Here is a 22224-nt window from a genome sequence, read left to right as displayed (position 1 = left end):
TGGGCTTCACCCCAGACCCAACCAATGAGGCTTTATAGGGACACGGTCCTGGAATTTGAATTATAGAGAAGAGAATTCTATATTTCTGTGATTACCAAAGTTACTTCTACCTAGAATCTTCTTATGTTATTCTTTCAGCTCCTATCTTCCCAGACACCTGAACTATTCAAAGATGGAATGGATGCTGGGGCTAGATATTCTTCTCAGCAGGTATTTTGCCAGATGAATGATGTCATCCAGAGTCAAAAACTTAATCCAGTACCTTCACCAACAAGTCACAAACAGCCAAGGGATCTATTGCGGGTAGAATTTCAGAGGATAATTACAAACCAAACTTCTTTAGATACCCAAACACTATTTACTTTTTTTTCCTTTTAATACTGGTCATTTTTCTCCCCTTTGTTTTGGTTAGTCTTTTCTTTTCTTTTGGATTTCCCCCAGATACTGAGTAATAGGACTGGCTGTGTATGTCGGAAGAGAAATGATTAAAACAATTAGTGGTCTTGCAAAAACATAACTTACAAAATAATTTCATTTCTAACATATAAACCCCACATTTCTTCAGCCCATTTAAGCTTTTCTTATTTAAGTACAAGTAAGTGTATATTCTGGATACAAGCAATTTCTCTATTTTCTAAATACTGTCTTTGATCTAAAGTTTAAAAATATATTACCAAATATATGTTTAAAAGTTTTATACTTTAAGTCAATCGACTGTTTATGTTATAACTTATTGTTGTATGTTCTATGAAAGAAATTGAAGTAAAATGTACATCACATTTAACAAGGAGGTTGTGTGATTGATAAGAGATGGACCTAGAGACAGAAGACCTAGATTTAAGTCCCAGTTTACTAATCCACATGATGCTAGGGAAATTCACATGATGTCTCCGAGTGTCAGTTTCCTCTTCAAATGAAATAAGAATCAAAATAATTCTTATTTCATACAGTTATTATAAGGAGTAAAGGGGATATATATTTTGTTTCCCAATTAAGCTTTTTATGAATGCCTGATACTGCTAAGGAAGTCACAACTTGTTCCTTGATCTCTGAAACAGTCTTCTTTTTTATTTCCATTCTTTGGGTTTTTCAAAATGAGAGGTGGTTTTCTTGTCTCTTTCTTAAGGATTTAGGACATAATTTTTGTCCTAAATAGATGAGCACATTTGGCTCATCTACTATCAAATATGAAATGCAGTGCCTGCATTCAGATGACACTGTTGCCACCAGGTGGTCACTGGGGGATACTGCAAGCAAAAATCTAGGTGTGATAAGTCACAGCATCATAATGTCTAGGCAGGCAATTAAAATTCTGTGCAAATGGACCCCAAACAGTAGTTTTTGTTCTCCTCCCCTGTTGACATAAACTGAGGAACACAACTTTGACCTAAACCTGTAAAACCACCTTACTCTTTCTTCCTTCCTGACCTACCCTAGGGCTCAGAATCAACAATTAGAAAATTTTTAGCTCTTTCCTAAATCTCTAATGCCTCTTCCCTGTACTTATAGCCAAAGACCTGCAGAGAAATCTGAGACCTGTGATGCCAGAATGGGGGCTAACCTGATCCACCGGCAGTCTACTACCAAAATATACCCAGCATTTTATATGTGTTTAATCCTTACAACCCTATCAGTAGCATAGCAATATCTTTGTTTTAGAGGTTAGGATACTGAGGCTCAGCTTGGTTCAGCAACTTTTCCAAGGTCACCCAGTTCAAGAGCAGCAGGATAAGCAGGCTTCAAACCCAGCACTGAGCCACGGTTCTCTCCACCACTTCTCAAGGCCTCCCTCCATGTCCCATCTCTGCTCTGCAACTTTCTGCTTCACCTTCTGTGGAGTTTTAGGAAGATAACCTTTACCCCAGATACCTATGTCAGCACATTAGAGTCACCTGGAGAGATTTTTACAAATACAAATGCCTAGGTTCCATCCAGACAATTTATAACCAAAATTCTGGAAGAGGGGCCCCAGCATCTTAAGTCATTTTTTGTTTTTTAATTCTGCAAATGATTCTGTTGCACAGTTGGAATTGAGAACCACTGGTTTAAATCATGATATTACTCATGTTAAAACATTTTTCTATCGCTTTAACATTTAATCAGGGGTATATTCTTCTTATAAAATATCTTATTAACACATAGTTTCTCTCTTATTGTAATAACAGGTGGATGATACATTTATAGATTCGGCCTTGAACAAGCATTATATCAAGAACCAAGTAGTCAAACTGACGTATGTATGTTTGGGCAAAGGTGGATTCACATCCTGGAGTGACAAAGGGCAAAAGAGATAGGAACCCTCATATACTGTTGCCTCTATGAGCTTGGCTTTTGGCTAGGATTTCTTATAAATATTATTTCGACAACAGTCTCAAGATACAGGGCCGATCACCAGTTTGTAAACATAAAAACTAAGACTCTGGGAGCTTAAGTGATATGTTCAAAATTCCGCAAGTGACAGAACCAGGATTCAAATCCCATCAACTGATTATAAGGCCTGGGACTACCAGAAACCATAGCTTTGGGAAAACCCAGCAGCATGTCACTGAATGCACCAAGCTGTATTCTTTCAATACACATGTCATTTCAAAAGTATTAAGAAGGCAAAGTTGACTACAAAATGGGATCATAAGTCTTACCTGTAATGAAGCCCTAGTTAGAGGAGCCATGCCCAAACAAAAAGATGTTCCTGTTTTAATGAATTTCTGCTTGTTGTGGTGGAGAGGGAAGACTCCTGTCATTTGCAGAAATTGCTCAGAGGTTTCAATTGTGTTATTTGGAAAGCTCATAGCAGAACATATACGTAACAGATACAAACATATGGGCCTGTGTGACTCATCTTCTTAAAGAAAATGAATATAGTCAGACAGATCTATTTGAAGGAAATAATAATCGGTTTTCTCATCAATAGGCTAATGCTTTATTGGCAGACTTACCCCAAGTTCCTTATACCTTTATCGAGTAACTAGTGACCTCCAGAAGGATTTTACAATATATATTGGATAAATTTTATAATATTTAGGAGATAAAAAGCATGTATTTCCCAAAACTTTCTAGATTTCATGCCCTCCGTTTTTAAATTCTGACTTGCCATAGCATCCTAGCAAAATTATCATAGTCTTAAGAACTCCTTTGAATTTGTAGCCACTATCGTTTTGTAAGCTTTTGTGTGGGTCCAGGGAAATCCCACTTGGTAAACAATGTTTTCCCTCTGATTTAAAAACAAGGAAAATTACTAGATTGTATATTTACCAATTTGACATAAAATTCTGTTTATTTATATCTTCACATTCCAAAGCCTAAAATGAACGACAATATATAAAATGCCTTTAAACTGATATGATTCCCTCTTTTTTTAAATCGAAGAATTCAGGAAAATAGGGCTTCAGTGGTTTTTAGAGCTTGGATCTTTTGAAATGTAAAAATAAAAGACATGGCAGATCAACACATAGGTTTCCATTTTTCTTAAAGTCCTTTAATTGTTTGGTTTTCCTACTTTAAGAGTATGGAAAAATTCAACCCCACAAGTGAAGGGGCTTGAACTTGTGTATATGAAAAAAGTTCAAGGAACTGGACATGTGTAATCTGGAGAAGACTCAGACACCAAGAATATCACTGTCTTCAAATATTTTATGTGGAAGAGGGAACTGATGTTTTATGTATGTCCCAATTGGTAGACCTAAGCCTATGGAATGTAAGCTTTAGGGAGACATATTTCAACTCCAAGTGAAGAGCTCTCTTAAAATCAGAGCTGACCAAAGAGAAATACCCTCTTTAGAGAAGTAAATCTTTTTAATTACTGTGCTGGGGTTAGATGACCACTTATCATGGAAGCTGTAGAGCTGATGAAGGTATCACACGAGGGACTGGCCAAAGACACCATTAAAGTTTTTTCCAATTCTCAGGGTTTATAATTTTGATGATAAAATTTTGGTGTCTGAGTCTAACTCAAATGCTATAGCAAGCCTTCAAATTAATGGGGAAAATTCACTCAGAACATAATGAAAACTTGAAGAGGGAACATATGAAATGATCTTGAGTCAGAAAGTGACATATATGAGTTATCAATGTGAGATGATTAGTTCTTGACACTTTCAACAACTGAGGCATAATTCAGGAGAAGACAATACAGAAAAGAGAGTTAGATAATACTGGATGTATTTTTTGAACAAGTACCTTTCTCTTGTGTGTCACAGTCCAGAGGAAGATGGTGTGACAGTAGATGTGATTATGGTGTTCCAGTTCCCCTCTGCTGAGTCAAGGGCAGTGAGAAAAAGGAAAATCCGTAGCATGTTATGTAAGAAGATAAGTAACACCAGAGCTTTGTCAATAAATGCCTCGTCAGTTGAAGTTAATGGTAAGTAGGTGCCTTTCTATGTGATGTGAAGTTCTCTATTAAGTCCATTTTTTGTCTAATCATAAACTTATTTACCATTATTTCTATTCCAAATAATGGCTAGAATTCAGATGGAAAAAATTTCAAGTTAAAAAAGTGACTTTTAAAGGTTTTGTTATTCTCTGATGAAAGCATGTCTGAAGTTAGTTGTCAAGTGATTTTTTTCTGTAGTAATTGACTGGCACTCATCCAGAAATAAAATCAAACCTTTACCACTAACATAGTCAATCTGAGCCAGCCACTTCCTCCATGACTAAGCAGGTGAAAATACCAAGTGTTTAGCAAAAACTGTTTTTCTGTTTCTAAAATATAAACTCATTTGTTGCCTTTTAAAAATATGAATAGTTTCTGTAAACAGTGAAATTATGGAGTTTATGTTAACTTTTTTTCCTATGGGCATTTGAGAAAATGGTAAATCAATTTTGGAGCCACTAAAGCCTTCTTATAAGTAATGCTTTAAAAATCACTAAACTAGAAAAGAAATCATAGGAACGAGAAGTAATCTTTATCAAGGCCCTTCTCTATATCCTTTACATGCAGCGTCTAGTTTCTATATTCTTATGAATTAGGCAAATTCACCTTTATAGATGTGAAAGAGGGGCAAAAAAGGCTAAGGACTCCAATAATTAAATGGAGCAAACATTCGGGACTTCCGTGGTGGTGCAGTGGTTAAGAATCCACCTGCCAATGCAGGGGACATGGGTTCGAGCCCTCGTCCGGGAAGGTCCCACATGCCACAGAGCAACTAAGCCTGTGCACCACAACTACTGAGGCTGTTCTCTAGAGCTCTCAAGCCACAACTACTGAGCCCGCATGCCACAACTACTGAAGCCCGTGCACCTAGAGCCCGTGTTCAGCAACAAGAGAAGCCACTGCAATGAGAAGCCCGTGCACCACAACGAAGAGTAACCCCCACTCGCCGCAAATAGAGAAAGCCCGTGTGCAGCAACAAAGACCCAGTGCAGCCAAAAATAAATGAATAACTTTTTTAAAAAAAGGAGCAAACATTCAAATCTAGATTACTAATTTCTTGAGAGGCTTGTGAAAAAGGGTGTGGTCAAACACATTTCAGAAATTCAGTCTATGATATTCACCTCTTGGAAATTCATCCCTTATATTAGCATACTAAAGACTCTGAGACCAGCTAGACAGAAACCTGTTTAACCCTGTACATTAAGCTGCTTCCACAAGCATCTATTTCTGGAAGACAAGTGCAGATTTCCCGTACAAATTCCAGGGGACACCAGAATTATGAGTCACAGAAGAGATTCAGAGTAAGTGTGATTAATATCAGATGTGAAACAGAAGGCCCTGCCCTTGCAAGGGTCTGGTTGACCCTTTAAGAGGAAACCTGACCAGGAAGTGAAAATCTGCAGGAATGGGATGGGCAGGAGTTTGCTGATGAGACAAAGAGTCAGCTAGTCAGGGAATAAACCTGGGGACCTCTCCCAACCCAGGGGGGAAGAACCTGTCAAGGGCTTAATCCACCTTCTTTGTTTTCTTGTTTGTGGGGAAACAAATGAATCGAGGTTGTGAAATAGTGGAAGCTCTGATAAATTACATGATGTGTTCTATGTAATTTCCAACAACCAGTTAATCTGCCAGGAACTTAAAACCCTGAACTATCTGAAACCAGAAATGAAGTATGAAATGGTCATCAGTTGTCTGGGCTCTTTGTTTCTTATAGGTTCAGTTTGTGACCTGCAGCTTATTTTAATGACTACAGTAGAGTAAAGGGCAGGATGTGCTGATGGAGAACCTGATTTGAGAGTTACCTAATTCTAACTCCACTGAGTCACTGCAGGAACACCCAAGTAATTGGCCCATGCCTTTGCCTCCATCTTCTCATCTATAAACTTGCAATGATAATGTTTGTTATTCCTGAAGTCACAGAAATACCATGAAGATACACAGGAAAATAGAATATGGAACATATAGGCCATAACCTCTTAGAAAGCCAGCAAATTGTGCATATGCGTTGGAAACCTGAAAGCATTAATGTGAGTAACTGGTGGTAGAAAAAGCTATAACCTTGAAGTTTTCCAAATTTCCAAATATAAAAAGAGCAGTGTTTACTAGTACTTAGGAAAGGCCCATTTAGTAGAAAGCTCAGTAGAATCCTCAAGGCAATTCTTACAGACAAAAACATTGCTCTCCAGCAAAACTTAATTTGGGGGACTTCAAATGAATGGAGAACCACAGAAATTCTAGACCAAGTCTAGAAACAACCCTGCAGCCCAAGATTTATCCATAATTTGTCAAGAATCTGTGTTTTGGCTTGACAAATAAGTGTGTGGTGTGGGTCTTTCACGTGATGTAATGTGTCAGAGCAAAATTAAAATCAGCTCCTTTGAATTGCAAACACCATGGCTGTGGAAGAGCGGCTCACTGCCTACCTGTTGTTGATGTGGGTTCCAGTTATCATCATGTTACTTGTAGCATGTACTGACCTGAATATGATTACTCCCAACTCAGAAGTGTGTTAGAGGGTCACTTTCAAAACTAAGGTGTTAATGTTTCTTTTCACTTCTAGACGTGGAAAGTAAAAGCATTTGGTCAAAACTGGAAATGTGAAACAGCTAGTTACTTGTGTATGGGTAGTTTAGTTCCAGGTGTAATCATTCTCTTTCCTTAAAAATTCAATTACACTCCCAACTATTACACTCACCCTGGTATCATTCCTGGAAAGGGGTGATTTGCATCTTGCTCAAACTAAGCTGAAGAAGTTTTAACTGAAGAAGTCTAACATTATACTATTTTCCATTTTAATTTATTACTAACATGTGACATATTAAAATACCTCTTTTTATTTCACTTCCCTTCATTGCACTTCAGAGATGTTGTGTTTTTATAAATTGAAGGTTTGTGGCAACGCTGTAGTGTCAGATAATTTTTAGCATGTTTTAGCAATGAAGTATTTTAAAATTATATATATATATATATATATATATAGTTTTTTCAAGACGTAATGCTATTGCACACTTAATGGACTACAGTATAGTGTAAAAGTAAACTTTTATATGCACTGGGAAATCAAAAACTTTGTGACTTGCTTTATTGCAATATTCACCTTATTGCAGTGGTCTGGAACCGAACCCACAATATCTCCAAGGTATGCCTACATTTAAAAACATAAAATAAGAAATTTACTACCTTAAAACTGTATTTGACTGAAAATTGAGTTCCTTTCATAAGTAAGTACTGAGAATCTGACCTGAGAAATTGATTCTTCACCATATAATGATTTAGGTATGCCTTTAAGGGTATCCCTGAATTGGATATTCTCAAGAGCTCCCACTTTGTAGAGTTCATTATCACTAGTTTCCCAAGTGAAATTTATAGAAGGTAAGTAGAAAGAAACATTCTTATTGTGTATAATGAGAAATTAGATACAAAGAATATGAGTCTGAGAAACATGGCATTGGTAGAAATAAGTAAAACCAATCTACCCTCATTCTACTCATTAAGCCCTTTTATTTTGAAAAACATCACAGTTTTCATGCAACTGTCCGTCAGCTTAAGTTTAAATGTTTGTATTTCCTTTATCAGATTCCTAACTTTGTTGGAAATGACAGAATTTAATCTTAGATTCTGTCCAATAATTGGCCTTTACCAATATTCAGCCGGTGTTTGATAAGAATATACAGTAGTTTATACCTCAGAAAAAAATAATTTTAATAATTTAGGAACCATGTTTTAGAAGTATTTTAAATATAGTTTATGTGGTAGTTTTCAAAGTTTTTTTTTTTTTTCCATTCCCAAACCCTTTGACCAAAGAAAGGCTTATGCGAAATCTTAAATAAAGAGAAGAGATAGGGCTTCCCTGGTGGCGCAGTGGTTGAGAGTCCGCCTGCCGATGCAGAAGACACAGGTTCGTGCCCCGGTCCGGGAGGATCCCACATGCCGCAGAGCGGCTGGGCCCGTGAGCCATGGCCGCTGGGCCTGCGCGTCTGGAACCTGTGCTCCGTAACGGGAGAGGCCACAGCAGTAAGAGGCCCGCGTACCGGTAACAAAAAAAAAAAAGAGAAGAGATAAAAGCAGACCTGTTCTGGTTGAGCCTGGGTTTGAACCTGAAGACCCCATCTAGTTGCTCCCTCTTTCCCCTCTTTCTCTATTTCCTTAAATAAAATCCAAAGAAGCTTTATCCTGCACCATTGGAAAACCACTGTTCTGTATTAATACAAATGATTTGTGAGTTTTGATCATCCAATATTTGTGCCTTAATTACCTACTACTTGTATTACCCACCTAATCAGCGGTTGCCTATAAATCTCTACAAAAACTGTACACATATTCTGTTATATCAGATAACCACTTTCCTGACTGATCTATATGCTCAAGTTTCTAGAATCCATATGTGGTCAGTATCCTCTGATAATTTCTGGTCATTGAGACCAACCAGAAGAATATCAAATTATCATTCTTTGCTCTATTTTGTTTTTCAGCAATGAGCTCATCAACAGGGAAGCTAACTGTCCAAGCATGTAAGTCTAGTTAGCTTGTAAAAACAAGTTCAATTTCCATATCAGGGAGGATAATATCTTCAAATATTACCTCATAATCTCCCACCCATGTCCCACATTTTCTTTGGGAGAGAATAACAATTGAGTAAGAGGTGAAAATACTTTTTTTCCCTAAGACCAATCTTTTTGTAATGTTCAAGAAAAACATTTTACATGGTGGGAATTTGGGGGCAGTTTGAAGAAATTATATATTTCTGGTTTGGAATAAATAAACTTGCCTTGCTAATTTTTCGAATGCTATGAAATATGCTTTCTACTGAGAAATAAAATGAGAAAGTGATAAATGGGAAAGAGATAGACCCCATAATTTGTGACTGACCTATAAAATTTACTTATTATACCCATCTTGATGGTTGACAGCAGCTCCACTCACTCACTTTATATCACTGTGACCTAAATTTTGAAAGATTTTATAATAGCAGTGATGAATTTTAGGAAAGTTGTTCTTTCATTTTCATCTGTGTCTTGCAAACACACTATACATTTTATTCATTCATTCAATAAATAATTTTTTAACATCTACCAAGTGCCAGAAAGTGAATACAAGTGTCAATAAGACATGATTCCTCCTCTAAAGTTAGGAGTATGAAGGTAGGGGAAGACATAAATAAATCAGGAAATGTTAAAACAGTGTGATAAACGCTATGACAGAGACAGAGCACAGTGCTATGAGAGTCAATCAGAGCCAGCTAACCTGGTCTTGTGGGGTCACAAAGTGATCCTTGAGGTGAAAGGAAAGACAGAAAATCAAGTGACAAGTGGAATGAGTGTCTCGGGCAGGGGGAGCAGAATGTAAAAATGTCTTCAGAAAAGCAAGAACACGGTCATTTCTTGTCATTGAAAAATGTCAGTGTGGCTGTAATATAGAATAGGGTGGGCATGGGAAAGGGGTGTGATTAATAATGATCAAGGACCAGAACCATGCTGAAACATTTCGACCTTGTTTGGAGGGCAACGAGAAGTCACTGAAGGGTTTTACACACATCAGAAAGGTCACTCAGTTTTCAGTGTGGAGAATGGACTGGAAGAGCAAAGCTGGAGGCAGGGAGATGAACAGGGAAGCTATTGTAGTCCTTCAGATGAGAAAAATGGTAGTCTAAACTAGAGATGGCAGAGTGATGGGGATTTCTAAAATGACTGGCCACAGAAGGAGTGTAATCAGTACCAGTAAAGTGAATTTCCTTTTTGATACCTAATTTGTTGGAACAAGAATTGAACCTACCATGTTTTCTTTATGAGCACCATGCTTTAAACAGGTTTAATTCTTAGCAGGAACCCTAAGCATCAAACTAATCTCTGATCTGATGCACATAATAAAGTACATATTTATTCCTACCAATAGTGAATGTGATGTTTATGTGGAAACACAGAACCCTCCATCCCGAAGAGTAAGAGACTGGTCATGATACATTAACCCGTGCTCACTTTAGGAACTAGTCACTCAGAAAACTGTATGGGGGTAGGAGTTCCAAGGAATTAGCAATTACTTCTCTGACTAGTTCTTTTGGTGAGGGCTTCATGTCAAAGTAACATGGTGGGAACATCTAAAACTGGGAAACAATAATTTTAGTAGGAGCTCCCAGAACATCTGGATAATTGACACTGCAGGTCCTCAGGACATACACTTTTTGGTGTGTCAACACTTTACAGCCTTACATAGCTTTAGTAGGCAATATATATCCACATCTATAAAGGGAGGGAGTAAGCAAAACATCAACTATCAGGAAATACAGAGGATGGATATTAATATTGTACATGTTTATATAATGACATGCAAATATTGCACTGCAGTACTCTACTAGTTTCTCTGTATCAGGGATTATAGAGATGTTTCTTACAATCTAATGATGTCATCTCTTTCAGGTTGTGGTAAACGAGCTGTTCCATTAATAGTGAACAGAATAATATCCGGAGAGATTGCAGGCAAGTCTTCCTGGCCTTGGCAAGCTTCCCTTCAGCGTAATGACATACATCAATGTGGCGCCACCTTGATTAGTAATACGTGGCTTGTTACCGCAGCGCACTGCTTTAGGATGTAAGTGATTGACGTTAACTTACTACTACTACTGCTACTACTACTGCTTAAAAAAAACCTCTGAGTTTTATCATCTTCTGAGTAATAATCAATGTCCCCAAATATTACTGAGGTAAAATGAGAAAAACTTCTTTCAGTTTCTTTTCTAAAATTGTGTTACACTTACACTTATTTGGAAAGTCAGTAGGGGTAGTAGTCATTATCCTAGTATCAGGTCCTTAAGGTTTTAAATAAAGAAACTGTGGCTGAACAGAGTTTGGAGAAAAGGGAACCCTCCTACACTGTTGGTGGGAATGTAAATTGGTGCAGCCACTATGGAAAACAGTATGGAGGTTCCTTAAAAAACTAAAAATAGAGCTACCATATGATCCAGCAATCCCACTCCTGGGCATATATCCAGAGAAAACTCTAATTCGGAAAGATACATGCAACCCAATGTTCACAGAAGCACTATTTACAGTAGACAAGACATGGAAACAACCTAAGTGTCCATCAACAGGTGAATGGATAAAGAAGATGTGGTATATATGTACAATGGACTATTACTCAAGCATAAAAAAGAATGAAATAATGTCATATGCAGCAACATGGATGGACCTAGAGATTATCATACTAAGTGAAGTAAGTCAGACAGTGAAAGACAAGTATCATATCACTAATATATGGAATCTAAAAAAAAGATACAAATGAACTTATTTACAAAACAGAAATAGACTCACAGACATAGAAAACAAACTTATGGCTACCAAAGGGGAAAGGGAGGAGGGATAAACTAGGAATTTGGTATTAACAGATACACACTACTATATGTAAAATAGATAAACAACAAGAACCTATGTATAGCACAGGGAACTATAATCAATATCTTGTAATTAACGCTAATGGAAAAGAATCTGAAAAAGAATATATATATATATATATATATATATATAAAATGAATCACTTTGCTGTATACCTGCAACATTATAAATCAACTATACTTCAATTTAAAAAAAAAGAAATAATTAGGTTAAGAAACAAGTATCTATATCGGCAGTACCTGTCTCTTTGCTTATCCCTCTTGGATGATGTTAGTTCAATTAATTAGTTAAGGAACATTAATCTCATTATTAATAATACATTTTGGTGGAAGATGGTGTCCTATAAAGAACAGAGAGAGACAAGCAGACATGTGATACTAGGCATATAATTTAAACCATCTAGGCCCTATTTTCCTTAAGTATAAAACAAAGCCTTTACTAGAGGACCTTTCATTACTAGATGACCTTCCCAGTCCCTGTATGGGCCAGGATCTACCAGCTGCTCAAGCCCATAAGCTAGAAGTCACCCACACTTGGTCATCTCTCATAGGACTTATGACAACTTTGCCTCATTCACTCTTGCCCTCTAACAATCTACTCTCTGGAAAGAAACAATGTGATTTTTTTTTTAACATGAGACTACATTATGCTTGGCTTAAAATCATCCAGTGAATTGCCATATCACTTGAATAAAATCTAAGCACTTTATTCACGACGTATAAGACACTCTAAAATCTGGCCCCCGCCTACCCCGCCGATCTCATCCCCCACCATAATTCCCTTGTGTCCTGAACTGCAGCCTGTCTGGTCTAAACCCTTGAGATGTTTGCCTGAAAACTTGTCACCCCACCTTCTCACAGATGACTCCTCATCAACCGTGTCTCAACCCAAATGCCATGATCTCGAGGCTTATCTAACTACCCCCTTGTACTCTATTCCATTGCCCTATTTTATTCATAGACTTTATCACTGTGGGAAATTATTTATCTATTCATTAATTTGTTTTGCTCTTTTTCCTTCACTGAAATCAAATACACCCACCAGCAGGGACCTTTCTATCTTGTTTGCCACTTTATCCCCGGCACTTCAAATAAGGTTCAACATGTAGATGTTCAATAAATATTTGCTGAAGAAATAAATGAATAATATTTTATGTGCTTTACAGTTCTAAAATTCAATAATTCTATACTGAATTTCAGCTCAAAGATGCCGTTTGTATACATTTTATCTTTCAAAACAGTAGCAAAAGACTATATGGTCAAAGAAAACTATCATTGCAACCAAGTGTTTTAGGGTGGAATTTTCTCCTTTATTAGCCTGCATGCAATTATTGTAATGAATTTCATATATTCTGTTCATTTCTAATCTTTTCCAGTAAATCAAATCCACATCAATGGACTGTTAGCTTTGGAACAACAATCAACCCTCCATTAGTGAAAAGAAATATCGAAAGAATTATTGTCCATGAGAGATATCACTTCCCAGCAAAAGAATACGACATTGCTGTTGTGCAATTATCATCCAGCGTCACCTTTACTGATGAGATCCGAAGAGTTTGTTTGCCAGAAGCCTCTGTGTCCTTCCAACCAAATTCAACTGTCTATGTCACAGGATTTGGAGCACTTTTTCATGGTGGTGGGTATCCCAAAATGAATCATGGAGCACTAAGCCGTATTTATGGCAGTGTGATTTAATGTCCATCAATATTATTCTGTCAGACTTTTCCACACAGTTTGGTTGGATTAGTTAGGGTAAAAGAATGGAAATCACACATAGTATGCTCTCTGATGATAATGGAATCAAACTAGATACCAGTAACAGATAACAGGAAAATCTCTAAATGCTTAAAAATTAAGCAATACACTTCTAAATAATTCATAGGTCAAAGAGAAAATCTTGAAGAAAATTGTTAGTATACATAGAATAAAATGAAAATGAAAAAATATCAATACATGCAGGATGTATCTAAAACAGTAAAGAGAGAGGGAAACATAGCAAATGCATACATTAGAAAACAGGAAAGGTCTCAAATCAATAACATAAATTCTCATTTCAAGAAACTAGAAAAGAAGAGCAAAATAAACCTAAAATAAACAGGAAGAAGGAAATAATAAAGGTAAGAGTGAAAATGAATTCTATCAAAAGCAAAAAATAGAGAAAATTAATGAAATAAAAAGCTGATTCTTTGAAAAAAATCAACACTTTCCGAGAAATGTCATTAAGCATTCCCACAATAGTTGAGAAACAGTTCAGGGATGTATAGGACTTATAGGCTATACTTTTTGTTTGTTTGTTTCCTATGGGTTTTTTTTTAATTTAATTAATTTTTATTGGTGTATAGTTGATTTACAGTGTTGTGTTAGACTATAATTTTTATAACTTTTTGCCAACTAGTTTTATGAAAAATTTATGAATTTACACTGTCACCTACAATATGCATTTCAACCCTTCCCGGCACTGGACATGAATTTTTGTTTGTTTGTTTGCGGTACACGGGCCTCTCACTGTTGTGGCTTCTTCCGTTGCGGAGCACAGGTTCCGGACACGCAGGCTCAGCGGCCATGGCTCACAGGCCTAGCCACTCCGTGGCATGTGGGATCTTCCTGGACCAGGGCTCAAACCCATGTCCCCTGCATCGGCAGGCAGACTCTCAACCACTGCGCCACCAGGGAAGCCCGACATGAATTATTTTTAATTGATAATGTAGTAGGCAAAAAAAATTACACCAATTATATTCAAAGAACAGAATAATTTGAGCATTTTTAAAACATTTTAGCACACACCTGTCCAGAAATAAATCCCGAATTGGCATTCTACAGAAATTAGTATCTATATTAGTTTTATACTGCTGTGTAACAAATTACCACAAATTTAACAACTTAAAAGAGCACACATTTATTACCTCACAGTTTCCATAGGTCAGAAGTTCAGACATAGCTTAGTTGGGTTCTCTTCTCAGGGTCTCACAAAACAGCAATCAAAGTGCTGGCTGGGGTTGTGGTCTCATCTACAGCTCTGAGTTCTCTTCCAAGCTGGTTGTTGATGGAACTCAGTTTCTTGCAGCTGCAGAGCTCATGGCATCTTGCTTCTCCAACACCATTAGCGAAAACTCTCTGAACTTAGGGAAGGCCTAAGCCCTTTTTAAAAGGGCTCACAGGATTAGGTCAGGCCCACCTTAGAAAATCTCCCTTTTTATGAACTCACTGTCAGACTGACTACATCTTAATTAATCTGCAAAATTCCCTCTCCTGTGCCACAGAACATAACCTAATCATGAGAATGACATCCATAATATTCACAGATCCCACCCATACCTCAGAGAAAGGAGATCAAATAGGAATCTTGGGGATCATAGTAGAATTCTGTCTACTACAGGGTCAGTTTCCCAATCAGCATATGGTTGATATAAAGAAACTCTGAATGCTTGTGATATTATTGTTTTCCATCATAAATAGTTGTCTTCTGCATTAATACTGGTTTCTATAACTCAGGATCTAGTTTATGATCTGGAGTCCCAAAATTGTAAGAGGTAATGAAATCATTGCCTTTAAATGTCATTATGTATGTGAAAGTTCTTCATAAAATGTAAAGGATAAAGTAAATGTATATAGTTATTTTATCAAGCCAGGGAAGCAAACTAGGCCTGAAAAGTTTCTGGGAACAATCTGGAATCTAGAAATACAAACTTTATTTTTTAAAAAATGCCGTCCTGGGCTTCCCTGATGGTGCAGTGGCTGGGAGTCCGCCTGCTGATGCGGGGGGCACGGGTTCGTGCCCTGGTCCGGGAGGATCCCGCGTGCCACAGAGCGGCTGGGCCCGTAAGCCATGGCCGCTGGGCCTGCGCGTCCGGAGCCTGTGCTCCGCAACGGGAGAGGCCGCGGCAGTGAGAGGCCTGTGTACCGCAAAAAAAAATAACAATAAAATAAAATAAATAAATAAATAAAAATTAAAAATGCCGTCCTAAATACATTAACTGATTGTTTTTTAAGGTACAAAGGTTCCAGAAAAAGAAACAAAATGTTTTTCTTGCTAGTATAGGTATTTATAAAAATGAGATAAGGACGATTATCATTTACATATACCAGATATTAAACAGAATTTTTTTTCTTTACGAACTGCTTACATTAACCTCATCCTGTATCAACAATTTTAGTATGAAAAAAAAATCGGGAAAAGGTCCACACTTCATTCTAGCTAAGATGTTTACTGTAAACACTAAAATTACTTTGTTTTTCCTTAAGGGGAATCCCAAAATGATCTTCATGAAGCCAGACTGAAAATCATAAGTGATGATGTATGCAAGCAGCCACATATGTATGGCAGACATATAAAATTTGGGATGTTTTGTGCTGGCTATCTGGAAGGAATTTATGATGCCTGTATGGTAGGTGGAGAGAGATTATTTTGATATCATGACCTCAAAAAATGTATCTGGCTTAAAATGCTCTTTATTTTAGTAAAATACAGAGATCTTGTCTGTTCAAAAATTTATAAATGCAAATCTCAAACACATATTTTTAAATGTTTTATTAAGCAAAACAAAATAAGCAAAGAGTTTCTTTGATGCTATCAACCAACCAATAAAATTAAATTTTCTTAATACCAAAAATCCACAGGTTCATAAAGCAGAGTCCCTTTCCTTAAAGAGCTCACATTTAGAAAGGAAACAATCATGAACAATGAACTATGATGTAATGTTATAAATTATATAACAGAGAACAAAAATTTTTATTAAAGTATAGTTGATTTACAATATTGTATTAGTTTCAAGTGTGGAGAACAAACATTTTTAGCTTGAAGGAACATTTCTGGAACAAGTATTAGAGAGACGATACTTCAATGAGGCCTGAAGGATAAAGAGCACTTACCCTATAGAATAAGAGGGGAATATTATAGAAAAGAGAAAAAGCATAGCTAAAATTCTGAAGGTGTGAAATTATAATTCATATTTGAGGCAACTCCAAGTACTCTGTTGGGTCTCAGCCTAAGGAGGATGAGAGGTGAGAAGCTGTTAATGCTGAGTAGGTGGATTAGGCCATGGTGTGAATATCTAGTCCCCTTTCCAGTGGCCTACTCTGTTGTCCAGCATCTATCCTGCATGTATATTTTTGGACAAAGGAGTAAAGTGTGTTTCTTCCTGGAGGCACTTGCTTTATAATGAGAGATTCCTGAAAACTCCAAGGAGGTGATTCCACATGCTAAAATGATGGGAATTGTATTGTTATCAGGTGGCAGAAAGCCCTGCACAGAGTCCCACCAATTACACAACATAGACAACCTCTGTCAGAAAAATAGCAGGGAGTTTTGCAAGCATACACGCTGGGCAAGAGCAGAATCTAGCCCCAGTTGCTGAGAATGTGGAGGAGGCATCTAAAATTCAGGGAATCCAAAGAGAGGTTCATGCCATGACAGGCAAGTGGGAGGTGGTGACAGGAACACACTGAAAATGAGAATCTAGATGAACAGTAAGATCAGTGATAAGCCTCTGGAAAGACTGGTGGTCATAAAGAGCTTTCACTGGACTGGGGAGCAGAGGTAAGATTCCTGCCCCATGACTGTTCAGTACATAATAAGGCAAAGCTCTAGTCATAGAAAAATTGGGGAAGTTATCGAGGAAGTGACTCAGGCACAGGGGTCTAAGCAGGAATACAGGGATTGCTACTGGGGTACATCGGGAGGTGCTTTGTCTGATAAAACAGAAGCTCAGGCACCTTACTTGAAGTCAGAAAAAACTAACATCAGATTGACTTTCTGTGTTGTGTACTTGAAATTTGCTAAGAGTAGACCTTAAGCATTCTTACTACACACATACACCCACACACACACAAAGTATTGTGAGGTGATGGGTGTGTTAATTAACCTGATTGTGGTAATCATTTCACAAAGTATATATGTCAAATTATCACGATGTACACTTTAAATATATATGTTTATTTGTGAATTATTCATCTATAAAGTTGAAAAAATAAAATGTGGAAATTGAATTTTATAACTTTTGAAACCCATGTTTCAACTAATTATCCTAGAATTGGTAATCTATACATATACTGTCTAATAATAAAATATGTGGTTCATTAAACTATCTTAAGTAACAAGTTTTACATTTAGCTAATTTTCTTTCTCTTTTTTCTTTTTTTATTTTCAGGGTGATTCTGGGGGACCTTTAGTTGGAAAGGATCTTAAAGATACCTGGTATCTCATTGGAATTGTGAGCTGGGGAGATAACTGTGGGCAAAAGAACAAACCTGGAGTCTACACAAAAGTGGCTTATTACCGAAACTGGATTACTTCAAGAACGGGCCTCTAATTCACTATTACAAGTTAAACATTGAGAGCTGTATGCAGGTCATACATGTATGAGAATCCATATATTCTGTGGTTGTAGTACAATGAAGTGAGATTAAATGATATGTTTTATTTCAGAATCACTTTAATCAATCAAAATCCCATAGCCAATTTGTAAAGGATTTAAATTTATAAGGTAGTGGGTCAGTTTAGCCTGGCTTGAAAAATACAGCAGAGATACTGAGCTCTTTAAATCAGCAAGCTAGAGTATAAAAGAGGAGCAATGCAAATTTTTGAGGATAATCTGTATGATTTTTAGAGTGTCTTTTTCCCTTAAGTGAGAAACTTTTTGAACTCTGAGTTTAGGAAACCCTTACATAATTTTCTATCATTTCTCTAGAGGTCACAAATACTTTTTTCTAGTTCTTACAGATTTTCCAAAGAAATTTTCCATACTTTCAATTTATAAACCCATTGGAGGGATCCTAATTTTTTTAAAAGTTATATCTAGGAAACAAAATATGGTGATAAATCAAGCCAGAGATCTTATAACCTTTGCTGCAAAATCTCCCTAATTTTTCAGTGATTCTTTAACATACACACACACACACACACACACACACACACAGAATATCCCTACCTTCAGATATACCCAGAAAAAGCCTGCTTAATGAATATATACAGTAATTAGCTAATCAAAGATGTATTTTTGTTACAAAAATTGGGGGGAAGGTGATAGTAACTTCATGAGCAGTCCGAAAAAAATGGCACAAAAATTGGATATTTTATAGATGCGTTTACATGTTTGGACCACCAGGAGGCAGCTTTGTACATTATTGTTGTACGCTTAAATGCCTAGAAAAAATGAGAATTTGTTCATATGTTGAAGAATTAATGAGCATTATCCTTTCACACAGAAAGAAAAAGTTTATTCCTGTGTATTGCTGCAGCCAATTATCTTCTAAGCCTTGCAGCAACAGCCTGACTATTGCAACCATGAAACAATAGTTTTTGTTTTAATTTAATAAATATAAATTTTGAGGACCAACCATATAGAACACATGAACAAAGTGATTAAATGAACCCCCTAAGTGTCTCATGAAGACATTAGGTGAGTCAGGCTCATTTATTCCATGATACAATTAAATGAAGATTTTGTGGAAACTGTTACTCTGTGTGACAATGCTGACTAAACATCAGGGTTTATAGGTGGGGCGTCGTTTACTCATGCAGTCCAGATATAAGCCAAACTGTTAGAAAATTGAGTGATTTTATAACAATCTCCCCCATGTCCTATTAATAAGGCATAAAAATAATCCTAAAAGCAACGAAGACCCAATTCAGCCAAAAATAAAGTAAATAATTTTTTTAAAAATCCTAAAATAATCTAAAAGAGATTTAAAATTTATTCACCATAAAAATTGATCCATAACTTAGACTCACAGAATTTTAAAGCTTAGGAGAGACTACACGTCATATGGGCCAGTACACTTAGGGTTCAAAGAACTGAAGCCAGGAAAAGTAAATAACTTTGTGAAGTTGTAGGTAATTTGTATCCCCAGTGGGCCTAGAACCCAGGTACAAATTTCACAGGCCCTTTTCTTACAAAGTATCTTTATGATTGTCTATATTTATTGAATCATCAGCTGTATAAAAATTTCAGTGAGTTCTATTGAATCTGTTTTAAATTGAATTTTAAACGGTGTGATTCACTTAGGCGGCTGGCTGCCAATTCTCTGAACTCACTTCAAGATAAAGCTGCTTTTTCTTATATAAAAATATACATAGGCATATAAATTATTCGATATTATGGTGGCAAGATATAATTCTGATTTCTAGTGTTAAGGTTCAAGAAATGATCTTAGAGTTATAACTTTATATTTCTAAACTGTTTTGTGAAGCACTTAATCCTGGGTCACATGTAAACAAATACTGATATATTATTTAAAATCTAATAAAGTTGGTGATCAGAGCATTCTACAAATAATATCATTGAATCTGTGTTAGGCCAATAGCATGAACCTTTCTTTCAACTTCTGTTAAAAATTGCATTGCTTTTAAATAACTAGTTTGGGTCACTCTGAAGCAGAATTTCTCAACTTTGGCACTTTTGACTTTCTGGTCTGGATAGTTCTTTGTTTTAAGAGGCTACTCCATGCATTGTAGAATTTTAGCAGCACCCCTGACCTCTGCCTTCTAGATGCCTGAAATACACTCCTTCCCCCCAAATTATGATAACCAAAAATGTCTCCAGACATTGGCAAATGTCTCCTAAGGGGTGAACTTGTTCCCTTTTGAGAACTACTGTTCCAAAGACATTTGATTATTTTCAGAAATGCCAGCGATATCTCAAAATTATGACACTGAGCATTCAAAAACTATAGTCTCCTGGTCAAACTATATGTTCACTATCATGTTCCTAAAAGAAACAGCAGAATAAGTGACTGATGCTTTAGTCAGTGGCTATTTCAAATACAGAGTGATCTTCCCACACACAATGTGCCTAGCGTTTCTCTCATACTCCTGCCTACAGTATATTCATAGAGAACCATCAACCACTACTATGAAGATAGCTTTTCTATGAATATACCCTCTAGTAGAGTTTCTCTATCTTGACCACAATCCACAGCAAGAAATATATTTTACATCACAGCTCCATAAATATGTTACAAAATACTATGTATGAAAAAATGAAACAGAAGTTTCATAAAACAATACCTACCTTATTAAATACAATAAAATCTAATATTTCTATTCTATTCTATTTCATATTTTTAAATGCTTGCCCCACCAACTAAATTGATTTCACAATCTAACAAGTCAGTTAGATTGTGAATCTGCAGTTCCTATAACATATTCTGGAATGATCATTCACTATTATTAACGCCATATTGTTATTACCTCACCTCTTCCCACTGCGTTCCCCACCTTCAACCTCTCTCTACTGCATTTAGCAAATTGTAGCTAGATTATAATGCTATTCAATAATGCTATTCTCACGCACTCAAATCTTCACTGATTTCCCCTTTGCCTGACAAATAGAGTCTAAATTCACATCACCATAGCTTGTAAGGTCCTTTACAATCTGCCAACAACGAATAAAATTTTTGTTTCACTTGTACTCAGTGCTCTTATAACACTGAATGTTACTCTTTATTTCCTGAACACATATATAGTGGGGCATGCAATGTTCTCTTCACTCTATAAGATCTAGCTCAAATATCACTTCTACTGAGAATACCTTTTTTATCCCAGATAAAATTACTCTTTTTGAATGTTTTTGTTCTTCCCCTAGAGCATTTCTCATACTTTACTCTGTATTACAGCTTATATGTAAATTTATTATCTCTGCAAACATTTTAAGTTCCATTAAAGACTGCTTTGCTCATTTTTGTATTCCCTACAGTATTTAGGACAATATGCTGTATATATTGTGTTTAGTGAAGGAATAAATTAATAGAGGTTAATTATGATTTCTATGAAGGAAAGACACCTCAGTTCTCAGTTGTTAACTGCTTCCCCCAGGTCACCTTCTTTTACACTGCTTTACAATCTGTGCTGGTCCTGCTTTGCACATTCTTGAACGTTTCTAAAGATCTCCTGCTCTCTGCCTACACCAGAAGCAATCAAATTACAGTAAGGCAAGTCCCTGACATTTCAGGACCCCCTCTAAATCAAAAACTTTTCCCTATATCCCTTAAATGAGCACATTCCAAACCCATAGGGATATTTGGAAATAAGGCCAAAAAGCAAATCTCCCATTTCCTTTTTTTTGTTTTTATTTGATCTACAAGGACTGTCCCTTTCCTCCTTTTTCTTTCATGGACCTCACAAAAGAGGTCTGGGTACTTCCAAAAAGCCTTGTTAGATATCCATGGTTATTTTTTTCTGATCAAAGCCCTTCTTTGTTGAATTTGCCTAATGGGAAACAATAGAGATAAAACTAAAAATCATATACAATATCTATTTTTGAAAGCTCACAGAAATAAAAGGATTAGAATTTCATGAAAAACATGACATTTGGTTCAACAATTTTAATTATCCATAAGCCTGTCCTTTCATATCCATTAGTAATCAAGATTTAACTGATTAACTTTTTAAAACTGATTTTGTTGTTTTCCAAGTTCAGGAGACTCCTCCCACACCTGAAGTCACTAAATTAAATAAAGGGAAAAAAATCCCAAA

The 22224-nt window shown here is 36.4% G+C and overlaps 1 protein-coding gene across 1 annotated transcript in view; it reads left to right on the top strand.

Moving 5' to 3' along the window:
- LOC309961123 (transmembrane protease serine 11A-like) overlaps positions 1 to 18061 on the top strand; it is a gene marked incomplete at both ends in the record, with an annotated part of 30446 nt that extends 12385 nt beyond the window's left edge. The window contains 8 exons of the mRNA XM_082838152.1: positions 139 to 210; positions 2166 to 2233; positions 4197 to 4357; positions 8842 to 8880; positions 10783 to 10954; positions 13130 to 13389; positions 15996 to 16138; positions 17900 to 18061. Coding sequence (XP_082694278.1) covers positions 139 to 210; positions 2166 to 2233; positions 4197 to 4357; positions 8842 to 8880; positions 10783 to 10954; positions 13130 to 13389; positions 15996 to 16138; positions 17900 to 18061 — 1077 coding nt within the window. The remainder of the gene's footprint in view (positions 1 to 138; positions 211 to 2165; positions 2234 to 4196; positions 4358 to 8841; positions 8881 to 10782; positions 10955 to 13129; positions 13390 to 15995; positions 16139 to 17899) is intronic.
- Between the last annotated feature and the right edge of the window lie 4163 nt (positions 18062 to 22224).

Source organism: Leucopleurus acutus (assembly GCF_964270905.1).
Source record: "Leucopleurus acutus genome assembly, chromosome: 4".
Taxonomy (NCBI): Eukaryota; Metazoa; Chordata; class Mammalia; order Artiodactyla; family Delphinidae; genus Leucopleurus; species Leucopleurus acutus.
This window is presented reverse-complemented; position numbering and strand designations above follow the sequence as displayed.